Source organism: Vicugna pacos, chromosome 2 (genome assembly GCF_048564905.1).
Source record: "Vicugna pacos chromosome 2, VicPac4, whole genome shotgun sequence".
Lineage (NCBI taxonomy): Eukaryota > Metazoa > Chordata > Mammalia > Artiodactyla > Camelidae > Vicugna > Vicugna pacos.
In genome coordinates, this window is record NC_132988.1 from 74,880,648 (window position 1) to 74,908,366 (window position 27,719).

Below are 27,719 nucleotides of genomic sequence, written 5' to 3' on the forward strand. Positions count from 1 at the left end.
CCATTACAGCATTAAGGCAGTAATTCCAAACTTTTTCATTACCAGGGGCTATTTTTCCACTTTTTCTTCTATAGATCACTTTTTATAAAATTTTATTTGTCTTTATTATAAAACCCAATTTTTAATAGTTTTTTTATAAATAAAAACTCTAATGGAGACAACTTAGAAGATTCAATGAAAATGTAAAGAAGAAACTTAGAGCTCATCCCGTAATTGCACAACCTAGAAATAACCACTATTAACAGATAACGTATTTCTTGTCAGAGTTACTTTATGTATAGATTATGTTTTTTTTCCTAAAATTGAGATAATGTAAATATGATTTTGTATCTGTTTTTTTCTTATGATTATATGCTGAACATTTTATATTTTATTAAATGTTTCAAAACCAGTATTTTTACTGATTATTTAACATTTACTTCAATATCTCAAAACTGCTGGACATCTGTATTGATTTAAAACTTTCATTTATTATAATAAGATGCACTGCAGTGAATATGAGTCTCATGTTTTGAAAAGTTTGGTCTATAAAATAAAATGAATTTGTCAACAAATAATTCAGATGCCATACCACTTAAACCTTAATCAAAATCATAGTAACTGCCATCCAGATTTTCAAATCAACATTAGGAATCAGTGTTGTCGCTCTGAGTTAGTAACATTTCATGTAAAGTGGAAAGGAAACGTTATGTTTATTTGTTACTGTGTAATTTGTCAGGAAAGCTCATGATCTACCTTCGATGTGTTGACAAAAGAGAAATAGCTCTGAGACCTACAAACTGACAGCTACTAAGCTAGCAGATAATACTTAGTCACACTTTACAAGAATCAGTAGAATTAATGGTTGCTATTACTCTCCCTACCTTAAGAAAAATAAAATGCGTTTTTCCAAAGAGGTGAGTGTGACTGTGTAAACCACAGCAGTAAGGAGAGTAAGCACTGAGGAACTTTTTGAAAGATAGACGGATATGTAGATTACTGGATATGCCCTTCAGGATGGGACATTTATTGGTGGGAAGAACTGTGTCCTGCCCGAGGTCAGAACTATGACATGTTGCTCCTTTGTATGCTGCCTCTGTTTCCTGAAGCTTTCTCAGTGTTTGGTTGGTTTGCTTAATAGTTTGTGGTTTAGCATTGTAGTAGCTTCTTTGTTTTACTGAGATCAGTGCATTGTCTCTGTTTTTCATACTTTTATTTTTTATTGTGTTATATGTGTGTATATATGTGATTTGCCTTTCTGTTTGTAACTTGTTTTTAGCGTTTCTAATAAGATTGAGCAAGTGTGTTAGTATATAATCCTTAAGACTTTTTAAAATGTAAATAATAAATTGGCTTATCATAGCTGGTATAGTTATAATGTCTATATATCTGGTCCTTATAGACACTTGAGTTTGCAATTCCTGGTTTAAGACGGAGCATGGTTGAGAAAAGAAGGGGGGTGTGTGTGGTGAATTTGCCACTGCGGGGTGCAACAGAGTGAAGGGAGAAAAAGTGGTGAGGGCCATGTTGCACTGGAAATAAAGTGCTTTTCTGTGTGTAACACTGGCTGTAAGAACACTGAGGGAGTCTGTTGCCACCTTCAGCTTATTCTGCAATTCCTTCGTGGCCACAGTGCTTTACAATCTCCTGTAAGTAACTTGTCATAGTCCTTCAAACTTGACTAATACTTAGAAAAAAATGTGGAAGAAGAAGGAGAAGGAAGAGATGGAGACGGAGAAGAATAAGAAATAGGAAGAAGAAGGAGAAGGAGGAGAAGGGGGAGGGGAGAATAGCATATGCAAAGCAAATGAAGCAGTTATATTAAATGAGATCATTAGCATAAAGGGCTTAGAAATGTGTCTGCAAATAGCAAATGTTCAATAAGTGTTAGACGTACATCACGAAAGTAATCATCCAAAGAGACACAGATAATTATCTGACAAATAATTGTCTATACTCTCAAAGAAATTACAACTCTCTCTTAGATAGGTAGATAGACAGACGGACAAATGTTGCTGCTCTGGCTTGAATATTTGTGTTTCCCTCCAAATTCATGTGTTGAAATCCTAACGCCCAATGTGATGTATTAGGTATTAGGAGGCAGGACATTTGGGACCTTTTATTACTGCCCTTATAAAAGAGACCCCAGAGAACTCTGGCTCCTTCCCTTTCTGCCGTGTGAGGAAACAGTCTTGCAACCCAGAAGAGGAGCCTCATCTGACCATGTTGGCACCCTGATTTGGGACTTCCAGTTTCTGAAGTGGTGAGAAATAAATTTCTGTTGTGTATAAGCTACCCAGTCTGTGATATTTTTTTAATAGCATCCTGAATAGACTAAGGTATATATCTTATATATGCATACCCATACAGAGAAACAGTTGAAAAAGGAGACACAATGATACAAAGAAAATTAAGTAGCAACAAAAAGAGACTAAAAGTTATGAGGCATTAGTGTCCTCTTTTTTCTCTTTTTCTTAGATTCCACATGTAAGTAATATCATATGGTATTTTTCTTTCTCTTTCTGACTTACTTCACTTAGAATGATCTCTAGGTCCATCCATGTTGCTGCAAATGGCATTATTTTATTCTTTTTTATGGTTGAGTACTATTATTCGATTGTATATATATGTACCACAACTTCTTTATCCAGTCATCCAAATTTCTTCTGCATAGTACAAGGAACTATATTCAATATCTTGTAATAACAGTTAATGAAAAAGAATATGAAAATGAATATATATGCATATGCATGACTAGGACACTGTACCGTACACTAGAAATTGACCCACTGTAACTGACTGTACTTCAATTTTAAAAAAAAGTTAAAATCAAAGTAAGTATGATAAACATGGTAGTTTCTATTCTCAATACTCAAGGATGAAAGACTAAACAACAGAAAAGTAACATTAAAATTCACTAAATGCAAAAAAAAAAGTTATGAAGGAGAGCTTAAAATAGAAATGGAAGTCAAAGTAAATGTGAGTAGAGACATGAATCTATGTTGGAAGCAACAAAAACTAGAATAAATGTGACTTAAAGAAAGGTATGACACAAAGCGTGGATGGGCTTGGAAGAACTCATTCAAAACAAAATTGAGACAAGAATTCTCTACTATCCATGAGCTATACTGGAAGCACCAAAAGCTAAATAAACACTAATAAATAATGTCAGGGACACAAATAGGCTTGGAGGGAATAGGCGAGAGAAAATTTCTCAAAACACACTAGGAAAGAATAAGAACATGAAAATGACTATCAAGTTGATAAAAGAAATAAAAATTCATCAGTAGGGATCCAACAAATGCATAGTTGGTACCCCAAAAGAACAAAATAAATTAAATAAACAAATAATTTTCTTTTTTTAATGAAAAGAATTTAATTTGCAGATAAAACAGCATACAGTGCCCTTTGGACAAACTGATATCTAATGTTAAGTACCAAAATGTATTTTGGTGAGTTTAGTAACCTAAGAGAATAAAGAAATAAATCCTAAGAGCATCCTGGCAGGTGGGAAGTTACAAAGCAAATTAGACAAGACAAATGAATGTGATTGGTCTGAGACTCCACTCAATGCCCCATTCAGTGCCAGAAGACAAAGAAGCAAAAAGTTTAGGGGAAAAGAAATTATGACTCAAGAACTTTATATCTAGCCCAATTGTCCTTCAAGTTTAAATGAGAAGAGAGATGTTATCAAGAATGTAAAAACTTAGAACAAGGAGCCTGTTATTAAAATTGAAAAAAAAAAACAAAACAGAAAAAGGAGTATGCTTCTATGCCAAAATTCAGCCAGCCAAAAGATAGATGAAAGAAATACTTCAGGAATGGAGATCCTGTGATCAATTTGCTGATGAAAATTAAGGGAATTATATACAAGCTATAAAATTTGGCAACGTAAAACTAATAATGCACCTAACAAACAGTTGGGATGAGACTAGGAAGTGAAAAGCACTTCTCTCCTAACACCGAGTCAAAAGATTGCTTGAAGCTGAATCTTGTAGTTAAAACAAAACAAACATCAACTCTAATAACTTCTTACATAACAATCTCTGGAGAAATCTTTTGGAAATTGAAGTAATTTGCTGTAGAGAAAGTAGAGAAACATCTGAATTTCATCAGCCTCTCTCATTTTACTTAATTATTTTTCCTTTGCAATTCAAATAAGATGAATTTCATACTGACCAAGTGCTCACAGTTGCCCAGTTCTTACCCTCTGCTTTGTCTTGATTAAACTTTATTCAGGCTTCTGTCCTTCTTGTCAGTTCTGCTTATCTCCAAGCCTGAGCTAGCATGAAAACCAGGACCAGCTCCTTTGTCAGCTTATTCTAAGACCCAGCTGACCACAGTGTGGTACTTTTCCTATCAGACCCCCTGGTCATTTCCCCTTGCTTGCCTAACTTCCTCTTAAAAGTTCCTGCTAAACTTTCCTTACCACTTGTATTCATTTCTTAGGCATGCCATAACAAACTACCATCAACTGTCTTACAACAACAGTAATTTATTCTCTTAGAGTTGTGGAGGCTCAAAGTTGGAAAGGTCTTGAAGATGTCAGCAATGCCTTGTTCCCTCTGAGACGCTGGGTACCATCCTTCCCTGCCTCTTCCTAGCTTCCAGGGATGGCCATTATCATTGGCATCCCTTGATTTATAGCTTCATCACTCCATTCTCTGCCTGCACATTCACTCTGCAGTCTTCCCTCTTATCTTCACATGGTCTTTGTGTAGTCATACTGGATTGAGGATCCAGCCTACTCCAGTATGACTTCAACTTTAACTATTTGCGATGGTTCTATTTCCAAATAAGGTCACATTCAGAGGTACTGGGGATTTGGATTTCAACATATCTTTTTGGGAGACACAATTCAACTCATAACACCTCTTCTTACCTTGCAAAAGAAAAGACTTTTTTCTGTTTGATGTTGAGATGCTTGAAGATTTCTGAGATTGAAAGATTCTCCCTATTTCAGTAGTCTTTCTTCTGAACAAAACTTCTCATTATCTAAATCCAGATTTGTTTTTATTTGACAGTATTTTATGATAATATAGTATGGTTCCATGTTTAAGTGAAAATTTCTCTATCACTTTTCTGTTAATCCACACAGGATTAATGCTCAGTAAAAGTTGATGATTTGGGAAGTTTTTCTGTTTTCACTGATGCCATGTGTCATTTTTACAGAAAACATAAAAGTTATTTTTTGGAATAAAACTTTCATGAAAAAACAAGTATTTTTTTCTCTTTCTTACATAAAAGACACAAAGAAAGACAGCTGGTGGAGAAATGCTTAGCAAGTAACTGGCAATATAAAACTGGAGCCTACATCTTAATTGGCTAATTCAGACAGGGCTGACTTTAAAATTAGACACTATTCATATGAAAATTAAAAATTCAGCCAATCATCCCTATGATTGACTTTGGTTTAATAACACCAAACCAAAATCTGTGAGTCTAATAATCTACACTGATAGAAGGCATAAGAATATTTTACTCTTTGTCCAAATATTTGTTATTATATAAGCTTTTGGTTTTAAAATGATTTCCTTTAGAATTTATAATATATTGTGAGAAGTCAAGTTAGAATACAGAAAACTTGATGAGTAGCCCAGAAATAAGCCTTTAACATACAGTATTTAGAATGAGGTTATATTAAACATATCATTAAAACACAGGTCACTGAAGGTGTGCAGGATTATTTTACAGCCAACAATTTTGATGAAACCAGAATCCTCACATTTCAACATTTTCTATTCAGATAAATGACAACAAATTTCAAAAGTGAAAGGGTTGAAGCCAATAATTGATCTTCAATGAATCATCCTATTCAGAGAATGGTAGAAATGAAGATAATGAAGCCATCGAGATAGCACTGAAATCAATTAAATTCTGTACCTAGAGTTAGGGGTAACTTGGAGTAACATGAGTAACTGTTGGAGTAACAGGAGTTTAATATCATGGAAATCTCTATAGATAAGAAATACCTATGGTGGTTATTGAGAAGGAGAAATAATGAGAAGGAGAGCTCTGCAATTAATCACAAGAAATCAAGAGATGCGTTTAGAGTCAGACAAATACCATATCTGCCCCTTAATATTTGTGTAACCTCCCTGGCTGTTTCCTAACAGTAAACTGCAGATAATGGCAAGTAACCCTCCAGGTTGTTGTAAGGACTAAGAAAGAGATAGCATATATTACATCCTTAGTACATTGTTTAATTCATAGTAGATATTAATCTTTCTCTAATTTCCTCTCCTCCATACAATTGAGTTTCTATCCACTGGATCATAGGTTAGATTGGCCTGATTAAATTACAACTCCAAGTTCAGAATCAATTCAGCAATCTCATTCAGAAAACAGCCTGAACTACATATTTATTTTAAAATTGTAGTCTTTCAAAGAAATTGCTATTGAAGTTATTTTTACTCTCAAATGCATCTGTGCCTTTCTCAGTCAAAATGTGGGTTTTTCTACATGTATGAATTTATTATTTAACATCTTCGCATAAAGATATTTCCTCTGGATTAAACTTATGAATGAACAATATTTTAATTAATGTATATTTTTAATATATATTTTAAAAAGTAGCCTTTGTATTCCTAACCATAGTGCAGATGACTATCTCTTGTCATGCAAATCAAAGAGCTAGTGGTTTGAGTTGTAACCTGAGTTCTTTACATATTATGCAATGGTGATGATTAGTGGCTTATTTATGAAGAAAACAACTTAAAATGAGTGTTTTGCATGACAGAGCAAGAATTCTAGTACTTATCTGCCCAGTATGACATTATCTTGCAACATTATACTTCATTCATTCATGCATTCATTCACTCATCTGCACAATCACCATATTTATTGCCTACTATGTGCCTCATGCTGTGCTAGACATCGGTCCCAACACACAGTTCCACACTGTAGACAAATGTCATTTTCAAGACACTGAAGGAAGGTTGTACGTCTAGAAGACAGAGAACAGGGGCTCTAACTGGGAGATGAGGCAGGACCGGATCATGTTAAGCTTTGAAGGTCATGTTGAAAATGTTGGTATTTATCCTGAGAACAGTGAAAAAGAAGTGAAGAGAAATGATTAAATTTGAATTTTAACATGCGTATTACTCTGGTTCTAAAGTGAAGACCAAGGATAAGAGGATCATGGTTATGATGCTATTAAAGTAAATATCTGGTGAGAAACAGTGGTTCCAAGCAGGGTACTGGTAGCAGAGCTGGAAAAAATGTGAATGGATTTAAGAAGTGTTTATGGTATAAGATGGGCAAGATTTTGTGAAAATCTAGCCAGCAATGAGATTCATGGTAAAATGAGGGAGATATGTCAAACAAGATTGTTAGATTTCTGGATTCCAAAACTACATAGTGACACCACTGACAGTGATGGAAAACATTGCAAAAGGATAATGTTAGGGAATAAAGCTATTGGATTGGGTATAATCCATTTATTTGTCTTTCTCCCATACCCAAAGTTTGTAATACTTTGTTGCTTCAATCATTTTTTGCTAGATTTTTGACCTATTATAAAAATAATCTAGTCCATTGCTGTAACAAAAGGAAAGAAAGAGAACTATAGAAAAAAATTATATTTTTTATCAATTTAAATAAAACAATTATAAAAAATGTTGGCTAGATGGCATATGAATAGTTTACTTGAGATTTAAGTTCTTATGAGAGTATATTTGTTTTTAATCTAACTTTTTGAAAGGAGTCTAAAGTGTAAATCCAGGATAAATTTAAGATGTAACTGCTAAAAGTTAGAAAAAGTTCTAGTTAACCTTAGCATTGCAAGAAATCATTATATTAGAATTTTCCAGTCAATTGGAGCAAAGAGGGCCTAACTTGACTTATCTTCTTCAGAGCTTCCCTATTTATTCAAGTTTATGAGTCACATCATATATGAATGCAGCAGGCATTCTGAGAGGTTGTCGTGATTGTTTCAGGAGAGTGATGACATAGTGGGACACACAAAGATATTTTTCTAGGTTATGTAACATGAGAGAATTTTACCCTTTGGGAGTTTAAGTGGCAGACAAGACCCCTGCTAATATTTCACTGTTCAATAGCTCCAGCTTTATTGGGTAATACTGAGCTTTCCAAATAAGATACTTTATACACAGTGGTTCTTAATGTAATCACAAAATATGTCATTAAGGAAATGTGCTGTGTCTTGAATAAAGGAAATTCAGACAAAAATACAGATGAAACAAATCATATAATCAGCTTTCTTCTGTTTTATGGCTGATCAGAGTTTGAGTAATTTGATTGATCCTTTAGCTATAAATAAAGACTAACAGAAAACGGATTCAGTGATAGGTATAGTTCTTCAAAACATGCAATGTTTGCAGTGGTTAAAGGTAATGTCTTCAGAATTCTAGACTTAGATTCTTTTTCTCTGTGTCTCATACCTGACTTAAAATACGGCCAACTTTCTGACAGGTATTCAGTTCTAGAATGTGGTACAGGGCATAGGAGGTGGGATAGCTATATGTTACTTCAGATCCACTGTTGATATGCTGAGCAATATTAATATTATTTTTAAAAATTTAAATTAGAAGAGTTTCTTAAGAGCCATTTTAGAATCTCAGGTATTATTTCTGTTGAAGAATGAATATATAAACTTTAAATATGAGGAAAATATTCATTTTTCACTCATCCATCATTTTTCTTTTAATTGAACACCTATTCTTTGCCAAAGTCTACTCTAAGGGAACAAAAAGGAAAAAATGGGAGAGATCCTACCTTAAAGAAGCTTATAGTCTAGTAGACAAAAGAGACAATCAAACACGTAATTATGCTGTAATTTATTGATTGCTCTTGAAGACATGTACAACATTTTATGGCCACGCCAAAGAAGTAGCCCCAAATTCAGCCTGGGGGTGGGTAGCATATATTAGCCAGGGGTCTTTTCAGTTGCATGTGATAGTATTCCAACTCAGGCTTAGCCAAACCTGGGTATCTTTGCTCACACAACTGAGCAACTGAGCAACTGAGCAACTGCCCTTGCATCTACTTGGGATGGAGGACTCCTGTCAAGTACTGGAAACTGTGGGGAGATGGAGATGGGATAATGCCTTCTATATTAGAGGACTTGAAGGACCAGAATGTCTCACCTCAGTCACTTTCTTGGCCTGCTGAGAATCAGTTTTAGAGCCCAGAAGCAAGAGATGGAAAGGCCAAGAGCCAGAAGTCCCTTCGAAGAGCTGAGGCTCGAGACACTGCGCTGACTGTGCCCTGGCTTGGGTGGTCGAATCAAAGAGGTTATGAGAGCGGGCACTCAGGCAGACAGTTCTCAAATCTGGCTGCAGGTAAGAGTCACTTTCATAATTAAAAAAAGTCAACAAATTAAATCAAACCTTTTGGTGATGGGGCTCCAGTTTGGATATTTCAAAGTGTTCTTTGGATGTGGAAAGGAAAAGAAATCTTGTGGTTTTTCTAGTCCCCAGTGGTGCAAGGACTACTTGCCTACAGAGAAAAGGGTACAAGAGAGATGGTGTAAAGAACAGGGAGCAAAGCAAATGGCATTCCTGGGAATCGACCACTCCTCATCATTTTTGTTGTAAGTCAGTGACCTCAGCATGAAGGCTGGAGCAACCAGGCAATGACCAGAGGCGAAGGGCTTGGGGAGATGGTATTTCACGAGACACCTTCAAGAAATAACATTGATTATTGTGTTGCCTTTGTTTTTATCCCCAGTCTGATGTAGCCCCAGGGAGAGTAGCTATCACAGTTTTACATTTGTTTGCTTATACTGCACCATAGTGCATTCTCCAAAGGTAAAGTGTCTCATTCATCTTTGTCATCCCACTGCCTAGTGGACACAATACCTGGCACATACTGGACACTCAGTAAATGACAGCTGGATTAATGAGTCTAGTGAGGTCATAGCACTGTCTCGGGTTTTCTATCTTGTAGTTATTTGGATCTATTGGAAAACCTGTAGTATTTTCTATTTGTGAAAATGGAAGTACTTATCAAAAACTGTACTTCTATAATATTTCTGCTTTAAGAGGCAGCAACTCAGTAGCAAGTTATAACTCAAGATTGACCAGAAAATCTCTGAGAATAAAAACAATAAAATTAATGTCTATGCTTATTCATTTAAAGAAGCAAACCAAAAAACCTCCAGCTCAACAAATTTCTCTGTTGCTTTTTAAAAAATTGGCCCTGTGATTACATTCTAGAGGAGAATAAACAGGAATGATGTCTTTTCATATAGTTTATAGATTCTGGTTAAAACATGCGTGAAAAATAATAACCTTTGAAATACCAGCACATTAGGAAAGGTCAAGTTTAAAATGTCATATTTGTTGGATATTTGACATGTTTTGTTTTCTGTCAGCTGGTATTTGTATTTTAAAATGTCTGTTTTTATAGCAGGTCTAACATCGAATGCATTGTTTCTTGCTGAGTGTTCCACATTTTCTCCTGTAATAAAGGTTCTGGATGCAGACAAGGGCAATTCTTTTGAGGACACATAAGGCAATAGCTTGTGATGCAGTTACTTGTCCAAAGAGTTCTTGGCTCTGTAGTGTTGACAATAACAGAAATGGATTTGGACATCCCAAACCCAGTCAGATATGACTAGGGAGACAATGAAAGGAACAGATGGGTATCTTTACAAAGCAACAGTTTCAGAGCCACACTTGGGGTCGTGCCCATTTTTTCGGAAGATGTGAGAAAGGGAATAGACAAGGGTCAGGGAGAAGGACTTAAATCTCTCTCTGATGAAAAACTCTCTCTTCAGAGTCCTAAAGATTCTGGAAATGGAAATGCATATTATTCAGGTTTATTATGCAAGGAATATTGAAAATTTAAACTATTGCTTTATGGATAGTATACCTCATTGAAAGACATACAAACTAACTAGCTTTTGCGAGTATATTTCAGTACATAAAATGCAAGTTCTTCATCATTAGGGTATGTTTTCCTGGAAACGAAGACAAGAATAATTGAAGCAGCACAATGAACCCTGTGTCCTAAGACTTCTTTGGGGACATTCTAATGAGAATCCTACCGTGGGTCATTCAGTCTCTCCCCTTTGTTGTTCTCCTCTGTTCTCTGATTGTTCCTAATCAGCCAGATTTTCATTTCAATGCAGCTAAACGAGTATGCCATTATAACAGAGGCGTGGTGAGTGAATTTCACTTGGTCTATAGTTTACTGGTTTCAAACATTTTCAAGGTAGCAAATGTTACCATGTTTCTAGGGAAGTATTTTTTCAAATTGCCTGTTGAAAACAAAATACCTCTGAACCTTGTTCTTTGAGGAATAGGACATTTTAATAAAAACCAGAAGGGATATATAGATCTGGAGAAGAGCAAACAAACTATTTAGAAATTGTCAACATAAGGACCATTTGTAAGTCATATGTTACATAAGAAGTGTGATCCAGGACGTGGCACTAGAAGTTACTTAAATCAGCTCTGGGCAGTTGATAACCACAAAAACGGAAAATTAAAAAAAAATTTATTGTGGCAAAATATATATAATGCTAAATTTCCCATTTTGACTATTTTTAAGTGTACAATCAGTGGCATTAAGTACATTCACATAGTTGTTCAACTGTCGTTACTGTACATTTCCAGAACTTTTAGCCTTTTCTGTATACAACTTATTACCACTACTAGATTATAAAGTCTTGGAAGGCAGGTACCATGTAGTTCCCTCTTTTATATTTCCCATGGTGCCTACCGTAGGGGTATTGACTAAAATAAATGCGCAGCCTAAAAGCTGAGAGTTATGTTTTATTTGGTGGGAGGACTCAAGCCAGGAGGACAGCCTCTCAGATCGCTCTGAGGGACTGCTTCTAAGAGGCAGGGAAGCAGCTAGGATATATAGGAGCTTTACAACAAAGACCAGGTAATTGGAACAATAAAAGATCACTTGTTATCTAAAGAAAACCAGGCATCTCAAGTTAAAGAATTTAGTGCTTTTCTATGTATGGGAGGAAGCAAACATTTGGGCTCATTGAATTCATTCCTTTGACAAGCACCTAGCTATCTAGGGCCAGTATCCTGTCCTTTCTTATTCTGAGTCCCCTCAGGGTGCACCATTGTGAGTGGCTGCAGAGGCTGGGCTGCAGGCTTGTCTTTACTGGGGGGTGGCGGCAGCCGCTGATGACTTGATGATTTCAGCATTCTTTGTCCACTGATATGGTTTGCAGTATTTTTCGTTCACAGGGGAAATTTAACAAATATTATGGATTGGTTCATTGATAAGCTTTATTATATGACCAGACTAAGGCTGGTAATCTGATTTTTATGAGAGATTATTACTACAAGGATAAACCCTCTTTATTCAGAAATTTTTCTTGTGGTCAGTGAGAAGAAACTAAAGGTTAGAAAAGAAAAACTCACATGAATTAGCTATTGTAAACTGAACTAAGCATCAAACTAATTAGAAAAAAGACAAAGGGTAATGAAAAATTGATTTTGGAATAAATGGTAGGCATTATGGACTGGATATAAGGGCTTTTAAAAATTAGGAAATTTGATAGATATGACTGAGGTACAGTTATTTTTAGAATGCAGTAGGGTTAAGTGAAGCAAACTAATGAAAAGCTATGCATAGAACGAGAAATACTACAAACCGAAGTAAGTAGTTATTATACTTTCTGAAAAATTATAACACAGGAACTGATTTCTGAGACAGGTTAATGACATACTTCTCTGACCTTTAAATTTCACCAAGAATCCCATTTTTCACCCGTAACTAGTGAAGATAACATCTGCTTTTTAAGACGAAAGAATGATATTCATCCTGTGAAAGGGGAAAACACCATAAACATAGTCGTATTTTTCATCTCTAATTTTGTCTGCCTAGAAAAAGTGTAGAGATCCTTTGACAGCTCCTAGGAAGACCTAGCAGCCCGGTGGGTGAAAAGATCACCAGACAAGAGAAGGGAATCCAGAAGAACGGGTCCAGGACAGACTATAGGTATTCGGATCTTAAATGCTGAAATGGTGCAATTAGCACATCTAAAGCGGTAAGGTGAAATGGTCAGATCTTTGTTCTCGGGAGAGCTGTCGGGTCAGAGCGCGAAGCCCTGAGGGCGACGAAGGTCGGAGAGGCCGCGTGGCCCCTGCTGGCCACCGTAGGGCGCCGCGCCGAGGCGGCTTCGCGTTCTAGTCCGTCTCGGGCGCGGGCCCAGTGTTGTGTCTGTCTACACGTCCAGCCGCGGGGCGGGGGCGGCTTCTCCTCCTCCTCCTCCCGCGCCGCTCCAGGACCGCCAGAACATCTCAGGAACAGGAGCGTTGACATGTCGGAATAGACTCTGGTCTTCGGAGATGCGAAAAGGAATACGTAGCTGAAAGTCAGGCCCGAGCAGCTGGTGAACAGGGTCGCGGCAGACCTGAAGACCCCAGCATCCTGGAGGCCCCAGTCGTTGCCTTGACTGCCTGCATCCGCAGGTAATTAAGAACCCGTGTAGCAAGATCAAAAGGTCAGAGCTCATAAACATTCTCTGTTGTGGAGCAGCGACTAGAGGAAGAAGCCCAAAGAACGTTCATGAAAACCACCAGCAGGGCTTGGAGAGAACGAGGAGCTGGAGATCGGCCCCTCGTGCCCTCCTGTGCCTCTCAACAGCTCCTGCATCTGAGAGACCGAGAAGGCTCTGCCTGGAGCTAAGAAGGCCAGAAGGCCTGCAGGCCCGCGGGCTCCCTACTAGGGTAGCGATGATGGGGTGGGGGTGGCGGCGGGGAGGCATTCCAACAGGTCTGGGGTGCTGGAAAAGAAACAATAAATTATGTAAAGTCAGAGACAGAGATGGGAAGGGAACAGGAAGGGAGGGAGAACCATGGTGGAAATGTAGACGATGAATCTGAGAGATGGGAAGGAAAAGTTTGGTGACTGTAGTGTATCAGGCACCATTAATGATGATGCTTGAACTAAGAAAGTGTGAATGAAGGGGAAGAAACAGAGTAGAGACCTTTTAAAATCAGTTCCTCCAGGATGGTTCCCAGGAACTTAATTCTGAATGTTGAGAAAATCTTGTGCAATTGCCACAGCATTTCTAAATATCTCTAAATCTCATCTTAGCAAAAATCAGCAGTTTTTGTTTTTAAAAGTGAAATCTTCAAAGAAAATTTGGCATATTTAGAGAAGAACCCTACCCCCTCCTGGCCCAGGTTCTAATCCCAGCATTTCCAGGCTCAAAACAGATGTGAGACCTTGGACCATCTCTTCCTTTGGACCCCAGTTTCTAAATGTTTAAAAGAAGTGGCCTGATATGTAAGATCACTAATTTCTTACTAAAATTTATTAGGGATCTGTTTTAAATTTAAAGTTTTGTCTTTCTAAGTCTTATGTTATCTTCTAGCAGTGTCTAACAGATGGAAAATGTAAAGTGAATGTTTCCATTCTCCAATTACATGGCAAAATGAGACAAGAGGAGATGCTATAGAAACTATTTTGTGAAAGATTTATTATGCACCTTTTGTCCATGTTCTTTTTATTTGGAGGTATTGTATGATTTTCATAATATACGCTGAGGCTGGTATGAGGTGAAACTAGTCAACTCACAGAAACAAATGGAAGAGGAACATATATGTAAACAGGCAAAGAAAGTATTGACAGCAATAGCACTGGAATGTGGAAGCTGTGAGGGGATGAATGAAAGATAAATGATCTTCCAAGTACTTATCTAGGCAAACATTTGGTACATAATTTGTTTTTGATACAATTGTAATGAAAGTCATTCTTCTCTATGGAACAACACGCCAGATCTTTAGCACATTGCTGCTTGGTGCCCAGTGGGCAGTGAGTGCCTGATTGCCAATGCTGCTTTTTAGTGCATGTTCATCTGCAGGATATTAAACAGATTGCCATCCTTTTGATGTCTGTGAATACGAGTAGTAAATACCATATGATATGACTCAATGGATTTGTTTCAGGAAAAAGAAAAAGACAAAGAGGAGGACGAAGAGAGGAAGAGGAGGTGGAGGAAGAAGAAATTTCTGTCTCTCCCTGAACTGAAGGGATGAACAGGTAAGTCTCAAAGGATATCATTTTTTGGGAGATGGGTAGCAAGCTCTGGATGTAGAAAGGAATAGTACATCTACCAGTTCACCTCCAATTTTCTGCCATGTTTTATGACTAAGGAAATGGCTCCCCAAAGAGTCTGTAAACATTTTTTTCAGGACTAGAAAATCACTGGAGAACAGAAAATGATTCTATTATAGTTCAGAATCTTCCAGAATATGTCTAACTTATAGTGGCCATAAAAATTGTATGTGTGTACGATCTGTGAGTGTGCACCAAATTATTTGTTGGCCAAGACATAATTCTTTCATAAGACTTTCATAAGAAATTCATAAGTTATTATTGCGTTTACTTTCATCTTGTAAAAAGTCATAACAGAGTTCTTTGAGGTAGACAAAGTTCAAGAAGAGCTTTACCAGTTGGATGAAGCTAAGGGAATGTTAGAAGATAAAAACTTAGATTTTAGTCTTGCTCCCAGCATGTTTTTATGACATCTAATTATTTAAAATTTTCATTTCTTTTGTATTAGAAGATGTTGAGCTAGGTGTTATGTCAAGCCCCATCCTCCTACAGGCTCTTCTTTCATTGTGAAAGCGGTCTTGGAGTTTTTGAAAATTGTTCTCGAAAATACTAAATTCTAGGCAAGTAATCATATTCTCCAGATGAATCATCTTTTAAATTCTAAAGCTATACCCTTTTTGGATCGGGAAGGTGATTTTCTTGTTCTTTCCCTCATTGTTCTCAACTGTGAAACTGAGCTAATGGTAGATACCTGTGGCCTGTTTGAAAGAGAACTGGGAAGAAGTGGTCAGTTTACTCAGTAAAATACAAACCTTATCTTACAACCAGAGAGAAAGAGAGAGAGGCTCCCCCTAATCAAAGCTTCCTGCTCCAAGGTGTCTACTCATCCTCTGCTCTGGTCACTTCGCTAAGGCCATACAAAGGTGGAAACAGGGACATGTAATTAAGCATGTTGCCTCTTTCAGTTCAGGGTGAAAGCTGGACAGATCTGCGTTATCCTTATTTGCAATCATTAGAACATTTTTTATCTTGGTTTTTGCCTAGCTCTCTCTTGAAGCTACTAGTGTCGACATACACTTAGTGTCTTCTCACTGGTTTTGATTTTGCAAATGTTTTTCGAACTTGGATTTCCTATGATAATTGAAAAACATCCTTTAGTAACTGAATATAAGAAAGAATTGTGGATTGTTTACAATGAACTGAATTTCATAGTTTAATATAAGAAAATTAATAGTCGTATCACCCTTTACTTTTTTCCTACCAAAGGTCAAGGCCTTCTTTTCTTTTCATTTTGTAAAATAATTCAGTTTATTGAGGGCTGATATGATAATGAACTGTAATGTATGCTAAACACATAGAGGACAAAGATCACATGCAATTTCTCCAAGGCTCAAATAAATCGAACTGTAAAGGTTGTTGATGGAAACTATGGGGGGATATTTAAATGTTAAGTTTATTCATTTTGTTTTGATTGAAACAATCAGAATAGACCATAGAGCTGTGGGTGACTGAGATGGTATTGTATTTACTCTAGACTTTGCTGTAAGATTGCCCTAGGGGATCTTATTAGTTCACATAATTTAAAAAAAGGCTTGAAAACAAATTTTCCATATCTAACAGTCATAGAATAGATTCATAATGTTCCAGATAAATGGGGATTGTTTACTGTAATGTTTATACTTATGTGTTGGGAACAAGGGCTTACCAGAGAGTGAATCAACAGCTTCCCTGTGAGCTTATGGGTATTAATATCAAAATGATAATATAAGCACCAGAAATAAGGCACAAACATAATAATTTAGGATTCTCTTGGTAAGGAGGGGAAGACACTTACCCTTCAAGTCTGGTGTATTCTGTTGCCACTCCTAGAGCTGCTTCTATGTGGATACCACATTAGGATGTCTTTAGTTAGAGTTACTAGTACAGCTTGTTTTTCTTTGGGTACCTCTAACATTCCTTTCCTTACATGGCTTTGGTTTCCTCTCTCTCTCCCTCCTTACTGACCCCCTCCCCTCACAGCCACAACTTACTTGTTTTAGTTAGCAAACTGCATCTTTGGAAACTAGTCTCAGAATTAGCTGCTTTTCATTCTCCTGGTAAGTGTTCGAGCTTGTCCTCTCTCACTCACACATATGCCTGATGTTAAATGATGACTTGCTGTTTCATAACATGTGTGTGGTGAGACCCCATCATCATAATTTAACCATGTAGTTCTGCTTAGTGGCAATATAGAGAAATTATTAATTAGCTAATTTTATAACAGAATATACAGAAGCTCCTTTATAGCCTTGGGGCAGAGTACTGTAATTTACCAATATATATGTTAAATTATGAAAATGAGACTTATAAAGGCAAAGATATAAAAAAAAGGGACAGCTGTAATCACAGGAGTATAATATTGAAGAAATGAGAATGAGATACTGAGTTTGAGGACTTTTAGCTTGATTTTCTTATGACATCTTTGTGACTCTTCATAAGGTCATTTGCAATGGGTGCCAGACTGAGAATTATGAACAGATAAATGAAATGGGAAATTAATTTGTTTTAAATGATACTAGACATTATCATGTATTTCTCCAGCCTAATCACACAAATGACTTCAAGCTCATAGACCTAGTGACAGGAACTGGCACACCCCATGCTAGCAGACCATAGAAGCAGAGGATACGTCAGTATGCATGACAGAGAAAGGATTAACCGACTTGAGCAAACTTTGGCTATAATCCTTCAGAGTTTGAGATAATTTTTTCTTTTTTAAATGTTTTTTGGAGGTATAATAAATATATATAATCTAATAAACTGCCACATATTTGAAGTGTTCAATTTGGTTAATTTTGACAAATATATTCACCCTTGAAACATCACCTAATTAGTATAATGAACGTATTCATCCCTCCCAGTTTTCTTTGTGCCCCTTTGTAATCATGCCTCCTTCTTCTTCCTGCCCACTCCTCATTCCCATCCCTCTGACACTCCCCCAGTTTTCCGGTAGCCGCTGATCTGCTCTCTGCTATTAAATAATAGTTTGCATTTTCTACAGTTGCATATGAATGGAATCAAACACTATGTATATACTCCTTTTTGTCTGGCTTATTTCTCTTGACTTAATTATTTTGAAAGTCATCTATGTTGTGTGTATCAATAGTTGCTGGGTAGCCTTCCATTGTATGGACATATCATGGTTTATCTGTTTACCTGCTGGCGGACACTTGAGTTACGTCCAGTTTTTGTCTATAACAAGTAAAGTGCTATGAACAAATCTTTGTATAGACATGTGTTTTAATTTCTCTGGGGTAGATACCTAGGATAATGTGATAGATGTGTATTTAGTTCTTTAAGAAACTACTAAACTGTTCTCTAAAATGTTTGTAATCATTTTACATTTTCAGTAGAATCATATGGGAGATTCATTTCCTCTAAGTCTTTACCAAACTTGATATGTTTTTTCTTTTTAATTTTAAGCATTCCAATCAGTGTGTAGTTATATCGCATGCAGTTTTTCTTTCTTAATATGATGAAGTATATTAAGACATAATCACACTGATTCATTATCCTAGCTTTACATTCCTCCCTGTTGGTCATAATGTCTTATCTTTTTTAGGTATTGTTAGATTAATTTGCTAAAAATTTTGTAAAGAATATTGACCTGCAGGTTTTCGTTTTTTTTTGGTAATCTTTGGTGTTTGTATCAGAATAATGCTGTCATCTTGGCCACACAGAATGATTTTGGAAGTGTTTCTTCCTTTCCAGTTTTCTGGAAGAGTTCCTGTAGGATGGGTGTTTTTTCTTCATCATTTGAGCCATTTGGACTTGTAGTTTTCTGTGTGAAGATTTTAAATTAGAAATTCAATATGTCTTATAGATATAAGGTCATTCAAGTTACCTGTTTTTTTCTTGAGTTTTGGAAGGTTGTGTTTTCAAAGGAATTTGTTCATTTCATCTAAGTTGTCAATTTACTGGCATGAAGTTTTCACAATATTTCTGTATAATGTTTCAATATCTTTAGGAGCTATCATTTCTGATAGTGATAATTTTTGTCATCCTTCTCTTTTCTCTAGTCCAGTCTAGGCTTAAAGTTAATCAATTTTTGATTTATACAAAAACCAACTTTTGGTTATATTGATTTTTGTTACTGTTTTTCTATTTTTATATCATTGATTATTGTGCTCCTCACTATTAATTTTCTTCTACCTACTTTGTGTTTAATTTGCTATTCTGTTTCCAGTTTCTTAGGATAGAAATAGAGGTTGAAACCTTGTCTCTCTTCTAATATAGGCCTTTCGTCCCAGAAATTTCTAAGTGCTGCTTTCGTAGTATCTCACAAATTTTGATATGTTGTATTCTCATTCCAAATATTTTCTATTTCTTTTTATATCTTTAACTCATGGATTATTTAAAAACTTACTTTCCAAATATTTGGGGATTTCTAGAAACCTTTTACTGATTTATAATTCTAAAGTGCTCATACAGCATACTTTATATGAAATCCTTTTAAATTCATTGAGACTTGGTTGTTGGCCTAAATGAGGTCTACTTTGGTGAATGTTTCATAATGCATTTGAAAATAATATGTATTCTCCTACTGTTGGGTGGTATGTTATATGTTAAGTTGGTAGTGTTGTTCAAATCTATATCTTATTAGTCTATATATTCTATTAAATGTGGAGGAGATGTTGAAGTCTCTTAGTATAATTGTAGATTTTTCTCCTTTTTCTTTCGGTTCTGTCAGATTTTACTTTATATATTTTGCTACTCACTATAAAAAAAAAAACCAAGGGCAGAATGGAGAAGCTCTGTTATTAGCTGTATAAATATTTAGGATTGTTATGTTTCTTTAAGGAATTGATGCTAATTTATTATTGCAAAATGACCTTATCTATCACTGATAACATTCTTTGCTCTGAAATTTGCTTTCTGATATTAACATAGCCACTTTAGGTTTCTTTCCATTAATATGAATATGGTATATCTTTTTTTAATCCTTTTTCTTTTTGACTATTTTTTTTTCTGAAACATGTTCCTTGGAGGCAGTATATAGTTGAGTCTTTTTGATCTAATGTGATAATCTTGCCTTTTGAGGTATTTAGACCATTTATATTTAATGCGCTTACTGGTGTTGTTAGGTTTAAATATATTTTCCTGCTATTGTTTTCCATTCTCCTATCTATTTTTTTTTCTTTTTCATCTGTTTCCTGCCTTCTTTTGGATCAAATGGATATTTTTATAGTTCTGGCTTATGTACCTCATTTTGCTTATCAATTTTAACTTTTTGTTTTGTTATTTTAGTATTTAAAGTATTTAATTAGCAGTAATTGAAATGATATTATACCACTTCCCATATAGTATATGAACCTTACAATATTACACTCCCATTTATCTACTTTTAACTTTTTTTTGCTATTTTTGTTTTCTTTTACATATGCTTAAACTCCATACTATATTATTAGTTTTGTTTGAGTAACCAGTTCTCTTTTCCTGCTTGAAAATAGTGCTTACTGTAGTATTCCACAGCTTTTTCCTTTTTTTCCCCCCAGCATATATCCAGCTAAGGCAATTAAATAAAAAGGTTAAGGTGTAAGAAATTTAGTTGAAATCATAATACACTTTTTTACCAACATAAACTATACTTACACTTTAAATACCACCTCTTTTTAAAAAAAGTTTCTTCTGATAAATAGTATGCATACTCATTGCTCTAAAATATATATAAATGTTTACCCTAAAATATTTGTGTATGTAGTGGTCCAGCTAACACTATCCTTCATATAACTTACTTTATAAATAGACTACTCTGTATGAAGTATATAAGCATATATGTTATACATACCAAGTAAAGTACATAAAATGGAAAGATGAAAAGAAAAAAAACAAAGGAAAACATGTCCTTCTCAGTATAGGATATACACAGCAAATCAGTGTAATTAAAATGTAAAATGTCTGAAGAATTTTATTTGACAAATATGTTCCCGGAAAATATCTAACCTATGAGAAAACTAAGTTTCTACTGTAAAAAAAAATTATGTTTCCATTATACATTCAATGATGGTATTGTGGTTTCCCTAATATGTACAAAAGAGGACTTTGGGGTCCATTAAAAATGATGACAACTGTAACAAGATGGCCTTCAGTTTTAGCAGGTTAGTAACACCTCTTAATCAAGAGTGTGTAGCAGAGAACCCAATCCTGGTCTGTAAGTGTTAGAAAATGTTTGATGAAGAATTCCACAGGCAGAATGTGAATATTCTACATTTTAGAGGGCATGGAGCAGGAGGATTTTATGACAATGGAGAGGGTTAACTCCCAGTGGCTGACCCGACTTTAACTGCCCATGTTAAAAAAACACATCAAATGTTTCTAGAGTGCTTTCTGTTGTAATTTGTTTATTTCTAGCCACAGGTCTACTTGTAGGGTTTTCATAAGTCACACAGCAATTGGTTTATAAATAAAATCAGAGTCTGTGATAGCGTCATCACATTAAGAGACAGAATTGCTGGATTTTTTTCATTTTGTGAAAAGCTCACATCTTGGGAATGCAGGCTTGGTTGTTATTATGGTATACCTGAGATGTATCTTGCTCCAATTAACATTATTATGCTACTCACTATAAAAAAACCCAAGGGCAAAGTGGAGAACATAGTGGGTTCATTACTTTCAGGAGACTGAGCTGTAACCCAACCCATTGACTTCATCACGGCTTTCTTCCATGTAGAATAACGAATTTCACTTTCTGTGGCCTTGATCTGTGGTTCAAACCGTTCCATCATGACAGTTGACAAATCCTCAGGTTTAAGACTCCAAACGTTTACCCCTTCTGCAGCCCCTGCTGCCATGGCAGCTCCCAGTGCAGATGTTTCAGGCATAGAGGCTTTTATTACTGGAATATGCAGAATGTCTGCTTGCAGTTGCATAAGAACTTTGTTGTTTGTCATTCCTCCATCCACTTGCAAATGACTGAGTGGAATTCCACAGTCACGGTTTATGGCATCCAAAATCTCTCGAGTTTGGAAACAAATAGCTTCTAATGCTGCAAAAGCAATATGGCTTTTATTGGTGAACTGAGTGAGACCACAGATTATCCCTCTTGCACTGGGCTCCCAGTAAGGTGCGTATAACCCCGAAAAGGCTGGGATGAAGTAGCAGCCATAAGAAGTACCTACTTCTTTAGCAAGTTTTTCACTTTCTTCTGAGGTCTTTATAATTCCGAGATTGTCTCTTAGCCAGCGAATAACAGCACCGGCTATAGCAACAGAACCTTCCAATGCATAACATGCTGGCTTGTCTTTGCCTAGTTTGTAAGCCACTGTGGTCAGAAGGCCATGTTCAGAAAACACACACTTGCGACCTGTATTACATAGTAAGAAACAGCCAGTTCCATATGTGTTTTTGGCTTGTCCTTCATGGAAGCACATTTGTCCTACTAATGCAGCGGACTGGTCCCCCAAACACCCAGATATTGGCACACCTTCTAAGGTCCCAGTTTTCATTTGGCCATAGATCTCAGAAGAACTCCAGACACTTGGAAGAATGTCCATTGGAATTTCAAAAAAGTCACACAGTTCTTTATCCCATTGCAAAGAATGGATGTTGAAGAGCATTGTCCTACTTGCATTTGTTACATCTGTACAATGAATGCCTCCATTAACTCCTCCCGTCAGACTCCAGATAAGCCATGAATCAATGGTGCCAAAAAGAGCTCTACCTTCTTCAACAGCTTTTTGAACTTCTCTCACATTATCAAGAATCCACCGAAGTTTCACTGCACTGAAGTAAGTGCTAAGTGGAAGGCCTGTCTTGGACTTGACGAAGTTATTATTTCCTGGAATTTTTTTACTAAGATTCTCAACAGTAGACTGGGTTCTTAGATCAAGCCACGCCACAGCATTGTAGAGCGGCTCCCCAGTTAATTTATCCCAGATCACGGTGGTTTCCCTCTGATTGCTGACACCAACAGCTTTTATGTTGGATTTATCAATATTCAGCTCTTGAAGCTTCTGGCATGTTTTCTCTATACATTCATAAACAGACTGAAGAATTTCCTTAGGGTCTTGTTCTACCCATCCTTCTTTTGGAAACTCTTGTGTTAATTCCACTTGATGGTGACTAAGTAGTTCCGCTGTTTTTGAATTGAAAACCAGAAAATGAGTGGAGTTAGTACTCTGGACCACTGCCCCTACCAACGGCCCCACAACTGCCTGCTTCGGAGCTGCCATGAAACCAGTCCGGCAGCTCAGACTCTCTGGTACCGTTTCCCGGGTGATGAGGTGTTGGTGGGGGAGGGGTGCGCAGGACGTCAGTCGGAGCGTCTGGAGCAGAAGGCGCAGGCGCAGTGACTGCGGCAGAACCTGGAGCCACTTGGGGCAACCTTTGCCGTTTAACTGGCACTGCATCATCTCACTCCACCCCTCCTTTGGCCCAGGCTCTGCCTCCAGCCACTCAAGTGTCTTTTAAGGCGGTATAAGTTTTTAAAAAATCATGTGTTTATTCACATAATTAGAGTTGCCTGTACTCTTCATGCTATTGTGAGGATTGATATTTTATTACCATGTTCTTTCTGTCTCTAAGATTTCCCTCAATATTTATGGTACTGTGGGTCTGTTGGAAATGAATTCTTACAACTTTTGAACATCTGAAAAGTATTTCATCTACTACTTAAAGATGTTTTCTCTGTGTATAGAATTCTTACTTTTTTTCCTTAAAAATCAGCACCTTGAAACTTGCTCCACCGTCTTTTGGGTTGTTTCAGGTGTGAAGTTCACTGTCAAACTTATAAGATGTCTTTATAAGTTTTTTCTCTTAATCAGTGGTTTTGTCAGTTTTATGATGCTATTACTTGGTGTAGTTTTCTTCTTTTCTGTGCTTGGAGCTGAATGAGCTGCTTAAATCTCTGGGTTTATGGATTTCATCGAATTTGGAAAGCTTTGAGCCATTATTTCTATAAATATGTTTTATTTTCTCTCTCTTCTTTGCTTTAGGGACTCCAATTAAGTACATTGGAGTTATCCCATAGTTCACTGATTCTCTACTCGTTATAATTATCGTATTTTTTTGTGGTTCATTTTAGTTTCCATTGCTGTATCTTCATTTACTAATGTTTTCTCCTTTGTCTAATCTGCTATTAATTTATCTAGTGTATTTTTCAACTCACACATTGTAGTTTTCATCCCTAGAAGTTCAATTGGATTTTTAAAAATATTTACTTAGCTTTTTGAACACATGGAATACACTTAAAATAACTTTTAATTTCATTTTCTGCTAATTCTAACATCTGTGGCAGTTCTGGTTCAGTATTGACTGATTAATTTTCTCCTCATTATGGCTTGTATTTTTCTGCTTGCCTGATAATTTTTGATTAGGTGCCAAACATTGTGAATTTTACCTGATTGGATTGCTGGTTATTTTTGTGTTCCTATAAACCTTGAGCATTGTTTTGGGATGCAGTTAAGTTTCATGGAAACAATTTGATTCTTTTGGGTCTTGTCTTTAAGATTTGTTAGATGAAACAAGATGGTTTTTAATCTGGGGCTAATTATTCCCCTTACCTGTGATGATATCCTTCAATGTACTCTACCCAAGACCCATGAAAAATGAGATTTTTATAGCTAGTGGAAATAGTCCCTGTTTCCAATTGTACGTAAATAGCGGATACTGTTAATCTTTAGTTTTTTCATTTGCTTCTCTCCCCAGCCACATGTAGTTTCCTCACGCATGTGCACTGATCAGTATTCAACTGAATACTTAAAGGGGACTCTAAAGCTCTCCTGAGTTCTCTTCCTATGCAACTCTTTCTAGTACCACGTCCTATAGAATCTAGCTGCCTTTGTCTCTCTGGATGCTCAGCTTCATCTCCTCACTACAGGGTTTCCACTGGGCTCCACCTGGGTTTCCCCTCCCAGGGCCATGGCCCCAAACTCACTCACAGCAATAGGCTGGGGAAATCATAGTATTCATGCTATTTGTCTCTTGTCTCTTAGAGATCACTCTTCTTCATTGCCTGCTATCCAGCATCTTGTAAACTGTTAACGTATTTTTTGACTTATGTGAACTGTTTCATGTATTTTGTCCATTTTTTAATTGTTTCAAGTGAGGATAAATCTAATCTCTGTACTCCATCTTTGCAAGAGTGGAAATCTACTGAATAGAAGTTTAAATTTTCAGATTGGTTGTAAAGTTGGTGAATAAATATTTATTTAAATTTATGAAATGTCCACTCAGTGAATGGCAGTTTTCTGCATTAGGCCATAGACTATACTTTTAAGGTATCTCAAGGATGAAGCTTGTTTATCCTTAGTGAAACTGATAGAACAAAATAGTACCATAAAAATCAACAATAATATTATTATTTTACTGTTTTAACTGGATCATATTTTCCTTTTAAGTAAGCCCTTTTAAGGAATTTTATGAAGTTAGAAAAGCAAAATTAGCAACCAGACTTAATTTGAATAGTAGGGGATTGAAATCATCAGAAGGTGGTAGTTTTTCCAGATAATATCATTGTTAAATTTTAAAAATTTAGCCAGAAATTTTCTAAGCAAAAATTTAGAGGCAGTACTTACCAATATGCCTGTATATCATACTGTGTTTTAATTTACGTGGAACAAATTTAAAATTGTTTTAATATTTTTTTCTTCCCAAGTATTTGGCAGTAGTAAACATTCTATATATAGATTAATCTACTCAAGAAAAAGATTTGACCCAAAGTTTTTTTTCTACTTCCCCTCTCCCCTACCACTCTAGTATATGCACACAAATGTTCCCAATCACATTAGTTTTTGAACCTAGGGATACTTTAAGCATTTTGTCATTAATACAAACAACATATATATAGTCATTAGTTCTGTTTATAAAGAACTGGTTTACAGATTACTTCCACTGTTAATAAGTTATAGCCACTAAATAATCAGATAATAAGTGTCTCTGTTTAGTTTAGAAAGAAAAGTTGACCAGATTTATTTAACTGTCTTAGAGTAATTACAAACTGTTGATGGATTTAACCGAAGCTGACTAAGTTTGTTTGTTTAAACTAAGGTTAAACTAACTCCACTATTTTTTCATTGAAAAAAATTGAAAACATAAAAATCTTTTGATTGTTAGTCTATAATAGCCTCACTGTATTTTAATTTAAGCACATCTGAAATAATCATTGAAACTACCTTACTTTTTAAGACATTATACTTTACAAGGAAGTTACTTTATTTGTATTATATTCCACACAAATGCAAATTTGTTAATTCAGTAGTTTGACAAATATACATGGGCTCTATTTTAGGCAATAATATAGCAATGCATAAAACATTCTTCCTACTGTTATCACATCTAAGAACAATCCTGACTAAGTTTACTTGTGTATATTGACATATCTTCCTTTGCACATCTTGTTTTAGAGAGCCATTCATTTAATTATTATTTTTCTCCTGTCAAGCCCACCAAATTAAAAGTTCAATGAGGGCAGGTATTTTGGCTGTTTTATTCAATCTTGTATCTTCAGCATTTAGAACCATGCCTGACCCTAAGCAGAAACTCAAGGAATATTTATTGAATGAGTTAATGAACACCATTATATATGATTCTCACTTTAATTATCATAAAGTCAAGTTAATTTTAATTTTGATTGTTGAATGCGCTATTGGTTGTTCATTTTACAATCTAATATGTTAAGGTAGATTGATGAATAGATAAAAGGATGGATAAATGAAAAACTATATGATAAAATTAGTATAGTAAAATATTAATTGTAGAATCTGTAGAATCCATGTGGTGGATAAAATGGTGTTGGTTCTTTCAACTTTTCTATAGTTTGCAAATTTTTATAACAAGATACTGAGAAAATGTAATGCAAATAAAAAGCTGCAAAACAGTTAGCAGAGATCTATTTCATACAGTTTCTTTTGTTTGGAGGGATAGTTGAAAAGAATAAAGGCATCAATAACAAATTTATGTTAATTTGAGAGATTCTGTGGTGTGTTGTTCTCCTGAAGAAAACCATTCATTGTGAATCATTATTGTAGGAAATTTTTTTCCTGCCTTTTATAAAACTTGTACATCTTAGAAAGCCAACTGCAGGTTTAACTCCTTGGCTTTTAACAAGAAATATCAGGCATTGAAGAATGCTGTTACTCTTTTCAATCTCTGATGAGTGGGGATCAGTTTTAGAAGTTTTGATTTCACCAAATTTATACATATCTTGTCTTGAATTTGAGAGTGTGTACCCCGATGGTAAGGGCATTGAATTATATAGTTTGTGACTAGGAAACTTAACATTTTTTAGATTGTGTCATGACCAATGTATCATCACAGTTGGTAATCTTCAAAACAGTGATGCATTTTTCTACATGCTGTTCCCAAATGTGCTGGACCAGCTGTTGAGAGCCATGCCATCCAATCGCCTGGAAGACCTCTTCGTAGACCACAAATCACCTAACGTACTATCCCTCTTTGTTCTAATAAAGAATGGAGAAATTAAAGCAAGCTACCGTGGTTTATTACTCATGTTTTTTCTGTTAAGCATGGGCTGTGGGAGTCACTGCATCCGCATTAGGAGGCCTTGGCATTCTAGGCAAGCACTCATAACAGACAAGCCAATGAGTTTAATATTCACAGCCATGAAAGTGATTGTATGAATGCTTGAATCTTGAAACTTTTGATTGTGTATGTGTGTATGTGTGCGTTCTTTGTCATTTTCCCAGTGAAAATTGCCCTGACACTGATCTCAATGTTAATGTATTCCTGCTTACATTTGACTTTGG

General features: G+C 35.9%; 1 protein-coding gene and 1 long non-coding RNA gene across 2 annotated transcripts; one reads left to right on the forward strand and one right to left on the reverse strand.

The window, feature by feature from the left end:
* Positions 1-13,123: 13,123 nt before the first annotated feature.
* Positions 13,124-27,443, forward strand: LOC140700250 (uncharacterized). The gene is made up of 3 exons (XR_012078616.1): positions 13,124-13,385; positions 14,868-14,961; positions 27,242-27,443. It is a non-coding gene; the product is annotated as an uncharacterized lncRNA (long non-coding RNA).
* On the reverse strand, positions 21,337-23,226 carry GK2 (glycerol kinase 2). Its single transcript, XM_006198224.3, has one exon. The coding sequence runs from the start codon at positions 23,184-23,186 to the stop codon at positions 21,525-21,527; it is 1,662 nt and encodes a 553-aa protein (XP_006198286.1). The 5' UTR covers positions 23,187-23,226; the 3' UTR covers positions 21,337-21,524.
* Positions 27,444-27,719: the final 276 nt, after the last annotated feature.

Bases quoted from the DNA above. Each gene is read 5' to 3' on its own strand.
- GK2 (XM_006198224.3), bottom strand. From the start codon at position 23,186: ATGGCAGCTCCGAAGCAGGCAGTTGTGGGGCCGTTGGTAGGGGCAGTG.